This window comes from Harpegnathos saltator, unplaced genomic scaffold, assembly GCF_003227715.2.
Source record: "Harpegnathos saltator strain DR-91 unplaced genomic scaffold, Hsal_v8.6 scaffold71, whole genome shotgun sequence".
NCBI lineage: Eukaryota > Metazoa > Arthropoda > Insecta > Hymenoptera > Formicidae > Harpegnathos > Harpegnathos saltator.
The window spans coordinates 1,342,501-1,352,046 of record NW_020230549.1 but is presented as its reverse complement, the minus strand read 5'-3'; the positions used below and the strand labels follow the sequence as shown (position 1 = coordinate 1,352,046).

The 9,546-nt window shown below is 41.6% G+C and overlaps 1 protein-coding gene and 1 long non-coding RNA gene across 7 annotated transcripts in view; one reads left to right on the top strand and one right to left on the bottom strand.

Annotated features, from left to right (window-relative positions):
* Positions 1-405: 405 nt before the first annotated feature.
* Srrm234 (Serine-arginine repetitive matrix 2/3/4) overlaps positions 406-9,546 on the bottom strand; it is a 17,350-nt gene continuing 8,209 nt past the window's right edge. For 4 of the 6 annotated variants that reach the window (XM_011155691.3, XM_025305776.1, XM_025305777.1 and 1 more), the window contains 6 exons: positions 6,940-7,065; positions 6,693-6,771; positions 5,528-5,583; positions 3,363-5,450; positions 2,928-3,098; positions 407-1,212 (listed from right to left, as the gene is read on the bottom strand). In XM_011155691.3, the coding sequence (XP_011153993.2) occupies positions 1,062-1,212; positions 2,928-3,098; positions 3,363-5,450; positions 5,528-5,583; positions 6,693-6,771; positions 6,940-7,065 (2,671 nt within the window). In that variant the 3' untranslated portion in view covers positions 407-1,061. Of the gene's footprint in view, positions 1,213-2,115; positions 2,527-2,927; positions 3,099-3,362; positions 5,451-5,527; positions 5,584-6,692; positions 6,772-6,939; positions 7,066-9,546 lie in introns of those variants that run through there. The other 2 variants (XM_025305778.1, XM_025305779.1) reach the window with 2 other exon arrangements.
* Positions 1,193-1,517, top strand: LOC105191911 (uncharacterized). The gene is made up of 2 exons (XR_850481.3): positions 1,193-1,384; positions 1,456-1,517. It is a non-coding gene; the product is annotated as an uncharacterized LOC105191911 (long non-coding RNA).

The following is a 9,546-nucleotide window of genomic DNA, read 5'->3' as shown; positions in this document are numbered from 1 at the left end:
TGTCAATTATGACTTCAAAGTTCTCTAAGGTAAATTCTATTTTTAGGATTTTAGAGTTTTCTTCTATTACTTTTTAATATTGAAAAATTTATGTGATGTAGAGTGGTTTGGCAGTCAGGTTCTCGATCACGTAAAGAAGCGCTTAAACGATATTGCTAGATTATAACAGAATATTGCGATTGCGAGTGATTGACGAGAGAACTCTGACTGGATTCTTCTTTTCTCTCTTATTGCTTGCATTTACACAAGTTAGCAAATTATGTGATTTAAAAATAATTTAACGCAGAAATTCTATGAAATTTCAATTTCAGATATATATATATATATAGAGGCAGATTTTAGAAAAAATCTCGCTTCTATATGTAGAGAGAGAGAGAGAGAGAGAGAGAGAGAGAGAGAGAGGAAGAATATCTATTATTAAAATATCCTCTTTGCTCATTTTGCACATATGCCTTTTTTAAATATTCAACAATACTCTGCATAAAATGAAAACTTCTCTTAAGAAGTTGTACGGAAATTAGACAAAGTTACTCTACCACCTTACACGAATCTATATAGTCCATGTGAAGAGAGAAAAAGAGGGAGAGAATATAGTACATTAAAATCTACATAGATATTCAATTTTTTTCGCTTCGATCCTTTTTTTGGTATCTCAGACGAGGACGATCGTGAGATCGCAAGATTGCACCGTGCTCGAACGAGAATTCTGAGGATAATGTCAGATTAGTCGATCGATTATTAATAAGATCGTCGAAATGAAATTGTTCAGTATTATCAGCGATAACACATTGCAGTTTTATAAATAATATACCGTTATCTGGTATCGCGTTGTTTTTGAGAAAATAAATACATAAGAAGTGTCGAGATTGCGCAGTGAGCTCAGGTTTCTGCTCGTTTAAATAAATAAACAAGTATATGTTTGTATGTGTGTGTGTGTGTGTATGTGTGTATGTAAGCGTATATGTACTATATGTAAAGAAAGGAACGTCGAATTATTCCCAGGACACAGACACTTCCTAGGACACAGGACATACATCTCTCTCTTTTTCTCTCTCTTTTCCTCAACGTGTATAAGACGGACTCCGGCTTGCAGAGCAGCTGGACCGGTGACTGAGGCTCGACCAGTTGCTGTGTCTGCTACTCTCGGAGCTGCTCGGCGACGACGGTGGAGTTGGAGTTGGCCGATGATACGGGATCGGGCGTTTCCTCGCGCTAAAATCAATGTTCCTCAATATCGTTTCTTTGTATACAAAATTTAGGAGAGTCAATGATATGTACCGTTAGACATTAAATTTGGGATAAACAAGTGGTATATTATAAGGCAAATTACACACACTATGTTATGACGAATGTTACGAAGCAAAGTTGACCAATATACAAACAGGTAATAATTGACTGTACGATATATGAAATCAACTACGATAAAAATAATGAAATATATTGTATTATGAACAGTTGGCGCTCAAGAGTATAACGAGTGGAAGAAAAAGCAAAACACGCAGGCAGCGAAGTGAAGATGAACAGAACAAGCTTGTGAGAAACGCGAGCGTGCAAAATAAAAGTATGATGACTCACCTGTCCTTGGAGATACTTGTCTGAAGAACGCAGTGCCGCAAGAGACACTCACAAATCGCGAAAACATCGAACTGAAGGAACTAACTAACTAAAACGAAAAAAAAGAACAAAAGGAAAAAGAGAAGAAGTTCGCTTACTGGGTAAATCTTTTATTCTGCGATCGACAATAATAAAATAAAAATAATACCCTACGGTGAACATTTAATTTACAATATTTATAAGGAGAACATACACGCATGCTACTTCTACACGAAAGTCGTAAACTACGATTCGTCGAGCGATTCAGTCCATTGTTCAATTAAGATTGATTGGGACAGGAAAACAGAAGAAGTAAGAAAATCAAGAGGGAAAAAAAGAGAAAAGAGAAAGAGAGAGAGAGAGAGAGAGAGAGAGAGAGAGAGAGAGAGAAAGAGAGAGAGATTAAAAGGATAAAAGGAAAAGGAAAAAAAAAGGAAAAAGAAAAAAATTTGAAATTGAAATAACTGAACCGAAAAATCAGCACTAAGTCGCTCTATGTAGGTAAACTGTGAATAGACACGATTGCAAGATTTCCAACAATATTTAGTCGCAGTTTACATCAAACTCCCTTATTGATATTATTCTGCTATTACATTCGTTAGAGTTGACTGAATTCACTAATTCAATTACACATCTGTCGATAATCATATAATTATTCTTCGCGTGCATCATCGAAATCCGTTTAATTGTGAATATAGTCTGCAAAGGCATTGCAGGAGAAACTCTATGGGTATGTATTGAATGTATACATATAATTGCAATTCCATATTATATGCATACATACAAGTGTTATATGTGTATGTGTGTGTATATATGTAGGCTTGTATGTATGTATGTATATATATATATATACGTATATTTTTTTTTATATTTATATGCGATCTGTATGAAGCCGTAACTATCTATCTTCTATGTCTGTCCCTCGATCTGTCCCTGTAGGACACAACAAACAATACAATTAGCATATCGCAGCTAATGCTCGTCGTCGTATTGCACTCGAGCGAAATTAGTCGTATTCTGTCAACAAAGTTTTTCAAATGTTTCTCTCGAGCGATTTCTCGACGATTCCTCTTAGGACAATTTTTGGCACATTTTTCGAGCGAGCTCCCTAACAACTTTGTGTAAATGTGTTACGATTGTTCGATTAGTTATAGTAACAAAAAAAAATACAGAAACGTAAAACAAAAGAGATACAACTGATAAGAGTCGCAAATTAAAGTCTACGATTACGGTGGACTCGCGACACTTCAGCGTATAGTGCGTGATAAATAATACATTGTATGTACTATAGGGCGATGACGTGACACACGTGTGTGCGTGTTCACGACACCTACCTCGTGATACGCCGTCTGTCGAGGAAGCTGGGCGAACCGTGACGTCGCGGTATAGACGGCGAACGCGATCTGCTGGTGGCGGAGCTGCTAGAAGTTGAGCGAGAGGATCTGCTGGAGACGCTGCTCGACGACCTCGACGAGCTGGAGAAGCTCCTGCGGCTGTGCCTCGAGCTGATGGCCAGAGAAAAGCAGATCTTTATATATTTTATCATTATCTAGCATTGTTAATAATTGTTTCATAAATTATTAAATAAATAATCAATATTATATAACAGTTGTAATAATTTCGTAAAACAGCGTAGACTTCGTTATACACAGCTTTTATATCGTTTAGTGTTTAGCATATAAGTTTCATTGTTTTTCATAATTTTATCAGACAGTGCGTACAGTTTTTTTTTTTCTAATTATCGATCTTTCTGTAGCTGTTGAACTCACCTGGCGGAGGAACGCGAGCTGCTTCTGGTACGACTGCGTTTATCCTTCTCCCTGGATACTCTCGATGCTGATCTCGAGCGGCTCTTGGATTTCTTCGACAAGGAACGGCTTCGCGACTTCTTTGACAGAGACCTGCTACGAGACTTCTTCGATAAGGAGCAACTACGCGAACGTCGCTTCGAGGATGATCTGTGTCTGCTGTCGGCACGAAATTTGGTTGCTGGCGAACGCGAGGCGGACTTCTTAGCGCACGTGGTAGAAGGTGACCGCGACTCCGTGGAGTGTTTCGATTCCGAGGAAGATCTCGATCGGGACGAGCGTTTCGTTCGCATCTTCGGCGACGACTTCTTCGTCCGTGACGCCGATCTGGACGATCGTCGTCTCATCGGCGATGCCGATTTCTTGCCGCGCGAGCGGGACCGCGATTTCTTGTCCCGCGGCGACGGTGATCTGGAAGACCTCTTGTCTAATGACGGTGACGGTGACCTTGTGCATGACCTCGATGCCGATCTGGAGTACGACATGTTTTCTCTGTTGACGGATCGCGAGCGTCGATTCGATCTTGCGAGCGAAATACCCGGCAATGGCGGCGGTGATTCGCTGGGCGAGCGCAGTTTTATCATTGTTTCGTCGCGCGAAGTGCTCGTTACCTGTGCCGCTATCGTCATGGTCGGTGAGCAAGAGGATGACTGCTCACCGGCCTTCATCGATGGATCCTTCCTCGACGCGGTCGGCGAGTCTTTCTTACTAGAGATGTTCGGAGGTGATCTCGATGATCGACGATTTATCTTCATCGCTACAGGTGACACGGTAACTTTGTCGAACGATTGCTGGTTGGGCAACGACGTCGGCAATATCGGCGGCGGCGGCGACTCACTCGGCGACCTGATCTTGATTGCCGCCTCCTCTCGAGTGAGAGGCAATGCCGGTGACGGAGATCTGCTGGAAACTGGAGACCGCACTGTCTGCAGAGACGGCATTATCGACGTCACTTGGTGGTCTCTGGACTGGGACCGGTCACGAGCCGAAGGTGTGCTCATCAGACTCGATGACGCAGCTACCATACTACTCTTTGGCGGCTCGTTCGGCAAAGCGATATCCAACACGTTGCTGTTATCTTCTCTCCTCTCGATCTTGATCTTCGCAGGAGCGATAACTGACTTCTTCTCCAGCGTTTCGCGCGCCTTAGCTGCGAGGCCGCTCTGCAGGCGCTTCAATGTGTTCAACTCCATCATCCGCTCCTCGTCCTCTTGCTGCTGCTGCTTGGACTCATCGTCGGCCAGATCGGCCTCATCTTCACTGGACGATCTCAAACTCACTCTGGGTGCGACCACCTGCGCCCCACGTCTGTTCCTCGACGTCGAGCGCGACTTAGCCCGGCCGCTCGTCCTTTTCCTCGTCTTGCGATCGCGTCGTTTCTGTTCCTCCAAGATGTCCTTGTAACGCTCGGGATTTTTCCTCACAGGCGAATAACTAAGTGTAGACCTCGAACGGGCTCGTCGTTGACCTCTTCGGGCCGGCGAGCGCGATCTACCGCGTGACTGCGATCTCCTACGTCTCGATGATGAAGAGGGAGACAGTCTCCTGCGGGAAGACACGTAACGATCGTATCTGGAGCGGCTTCTGCTTCTGGACGCCGCGGCGGAGTGTCTACCGCGCCTTCGACCGTTGCCGGGTGACCTGGACGAGTATCGCCTGCGTCGGGGAGATGGGCTGATCCGTCGCGACCTCGAGTATCTTCTGGGAGATCTTCCTCCACCTCCGGCGCCTCCTCTGTCGCCCCTACCTCTGGATGATGATCTGTGTCGACGTGGAGGACTCTTGTGACTCACTGGCGGCGATTTGTCCGTCCGCCGCGTTTCTGTCGCGCTCTTCTTCACCGGTGAGTCTTTCTTCATCTTGATCGGCGGTGTCTCGTTGTTGCGAGACTGTCTGTCCGCCCGCGACTTCGGCGGTGATCGCGCCGATCGAGCGGCCGGCGGTTGCTCCCGAGTCGCCGCGCTCTCGGTCATCTCGTTTCTCGGGACTTTTTCTTTCTCCTTCTCGGCTCGGTCATGCTTTATGGATTTTTTCGGTCTCTCGATAGAGCTGTGAAGGAAACGGGCGCGTGTTGAACGAGAAATCGTCGATTAATCGGGAAAAAGTAAGAATAGGCAATAACGTACCTATCCGTGGAGCTCTCGGACGACTGGCGTTTCCGCTTAGTCGAGGTCTTCTTCTTCTAAAAGAAATTTCGACATGGATCAATACTCCTTATCGACTCTTCTCAGCAAACATCGATCATGCATACGTATTCAAGAGTACGTAGTCAAGAGTACAACAAACAAAAAAACGGAAGGAAATGTAGAAAGAAATGATAATTTTATTCCGGAGTCTGCTCCTTCAAGACTTCTAATCAGTAGCTGTCAGAAGTCAAACGATAACGATGCAAAATAAGAAGCGCATTCATCGAAACGTGTCATCGAAAAGAGACAGTCACAACTCGAGAAGAGATTGTAACCACTTGAAATAATCGGAGGAAAGCAGTACTGTTGGCAAGAAAACTGATTTATCGCATCTTTCTAACTTTTATTCTATTTTTTCTTTTTCTTAGGCGTGTGACGGTCTGCTTCCAAGACATTGACTGTGATTCCCCGTTCATGAACAAGCAGTCTCCGAGACTCATTGTCCGTAATTAGCGTGTAATAATGCTCGACATACAACGAGTGAGAGTAGAGATAGATAGATAGATAGAGAAAGAGAGAGAGAGAGAGAGAAAGACAGAAAAAGAGGCTCGTACACGACAAGTAAACTCGCAAATTCGAAAGTAGTATACACGACGAATTAATTTTACGAATTCACAAAATAAAAAATTACATTGAATAGCGGCATATCTGGTACTCACTCAGGGAATGTCTCCTGTCAAATGGCGCTGATAATTACAAACAATACTGAGATTTATACTTTGAAATAATGAACTGTCGAAAAAAATACAAAAAGAAACTGGAAATCAGATGAAAAATCGTTTGTCGTAAAACACAACAAGCGAACCGAGGGGGGAGGGGAGGGGAGGGGATAAAGGGTTAGAGGGACGGAGATTGATTGTGCTACTTTCTCGTGATGGCGAACCCAAGAGATCGGAATAAATACGGTACCCAAACGTCAATCGGCGAACAACAAATTGAGGAGAAACAAACATAAATATATAGATATAATAGAGATGTCATGCATCTGCTTTCCATGTGCCGTAGTGTATGTAAACATATGTATGTAGAGAAAAAGAGACAGAGCGAGAGAAAGGGAAGATAGATAAATTTACGTCCGGCTATCTTCGAAGCACCATGTCCGTACCTCATGTTTGTCCTTTCCTTCAGCTTTCAGCTTCTTCTTTTTCCGCTTCTTCTTCTTCTTCGACTCGGCCTCGGACGAGCTGCACAAATGTACATTCATTAGTCGAAATCTATGCGTACATTTTGAAATTAATGTTTACACCAAGCCAAATTAAAACTCGTGTTAAACCAAAAGCTGACTCACGTAACGCATCTTCTCGACTTGATATTGAAAACTTAATAACGTGTTATTGTTTGTAGGTAATTACTTGCTGTCGTCGGAATCCTCACTGGAGTCACTGTCGGAGGATGTGGCCTCGGTCTTCCTGTGCTTCCGCTCCTTCTTCTTCTTCTTCGACTTTTCTTTTTTCTTGGCGGACTTGGGGGTTTCCGACCTATGGAAATCGATTGGATCGTTACAGGTGCCTCATACTCGCGGACTGTGGCCGCGATTATTTCTTTCAAACGATATTTATTATTAGTTTTATAAGTCTTGCAGTGGGCTTGCGTCTTCCTGTCGACAAGTGCATACCTCGTGCTGACAATATAAAGAAAGCTGTAGTACACAACGTATATCCGTGTATGAAAAAACCAATATGCTCCGTTCTATCGATATATCAACGTATATGTATAGATGTACGTACAATATGCACAAGCTACACCTGCTTTCGAAAAATAGCTTCGGAACAGCCTTCTGCGGATACAGGGCGACCTGAAGGAAGGATTTAAGAATTTAGGGGCATATATAGCAAAAATGTCTTCTCACGCGTCTCACTATATGTCTCCAAATTCTTTGACCCTTTTTTAGACCATCCTGTATGAAATATACATCCTTCGCGCGATTTTCTTTTTTCCCTTTGTGGCGGGACATTTCGGAACAAAATCTGGCTTTATGGAAAATGCGAGATACACTTATATCCCATACATTTATACAGAATGTTTCTGAAATAAAGGACGAGTTCCAGAAGTCGTTTCCCTCCCTCTCGCGCCGAGGAAGAAAGAGAGGAAGAAATCCGTATCGAAACAGCGACACGATTCTTCCTCCTTCGCTTGCCGCGACTTCTGCAGCTCGCCCGGATATTTCGGAAACAGCCTGCAAGAGTGTGAAAAATTTCTTTTAGAGAAAATGTACAGTACAACGATGCGTAGGTGAAATCGCGATATTGCATAATATGCGTTCGTTGCTATAGCTAAACAATCCGACTACGTATATGTTCGCCTTGAAAGATCTGGTTTTTGCACTCGCTTCCGGAATCGCCGAGAGCCCCTCGGAATCGGAACCACACAACCGTGAAAAACCACATCTTTCAACCGCGCATTTACGGAAGACAAGTATGTATGTTTACGAGAAATATATATATATTTAAATATATATATATATATATATATACATAATATATTATGAGGAGTATTGATAAAATATGGGATTAGCATTACCTTGATAACCATCGATAGGGACGGACTTGTCAGAAAAAAATAGAGAGATGACATATTAACAACAAGCTTCATCGATAACAACAACAGAGAGATAGAAATGTATGATCTTTTTCGTTTTTCTTTTTTTTTTCAACATTTTCTCGGATTTTCTGCGTTTACTGCACGTGTAAAACTCGCGTATGTATTTTTACTTCGCACTCCCGGCAAATGTTTGCCTACTACACTTCGTTAATATTGTGAAATGAAGCCGGAATAAATATCACACGTCGAACATACGCCACGGCTGTAATAAAAAAATGGAATAAAAATAATTCTCTTAGAATCGACACAGAAATTAAATTAATCGATGATGAAATTAAGCTGAAGTTGATAATGATTGAAATTGTTTTTCGTGCATTCCGATATCCTCCAGTATGTCTACCCTTTCCAGATTGGAAACAAAAGAAGTGACATTACGTTACATTTCCGCTGTAAAAGAAACACTGAAAATAATGCGTAACGCCTATTAGTGTTGGAGCTATATCGAGAACTGAGGAAACTAAAGAAGCTGCTACCGTAAGAAAGACTATTGAAAAACTATTTTATATATAACTTCAGTAATTTATATATAACTTTTAACCCTTTGCACCCGATAATTTTTTTTAATGAAGATATTTAACGAAGCATATATCAAAGCGATATATTTATATATTAGAAAAAAAAAGAACTTTTATACTTTTATGACTAAAATACTTAAATACTTAGATACAGCAAGGAAACCAATTATGTATATAAATTGATAATTTGTGTAGAGTTGTAGACTTACATATACATAAATATCAGGAAAAATAAACTTTATTTCTTATTTTATTTAATATTATTTTAATATCTTTTATTTAATATTTTAAGACGTAATTCTCAATGTGCATACGTGATTTTTGCAAATGCACCGCGAGATGCAATAATACGAGTACAATTTTCTTGTACTATTTGTCATACAGATATTTAATAATGCTGACAAATATTTTTATAGATTCTGGGATAACTGATATTGGCGCGATATAAAAAAAATGACAAGTATGATAATAAATGGTGCCGTAGCGGAGCCTTTGAAACTTTGTAATAGAAAACTTCCAGTGGTGCCGCCGCTACGGAGCCTTTGGAATGTAAAGGGTTAGTTATATAGAGTACACTTATTATATTATTATTATATCTAGTTATGGCCCATGGAAGAAAAAACGACGACGCGCGGCAAACATTTGCCCACGGAGTAAGAAACATCTAATCGCGCGAAAGACAAATACCGTCCGCGAGAGATAGACATCGCGGTGAATAAATTGTTCTATGATCTGACGTAATCGCGCACGGCGCAACGACGTTAAGCTTTCTTTCGAGAAGAGTGTGTCTTTTTCTTTTTGTTCTTTTTGCAAATTAATCGCGACGACCACACTTACCTACTG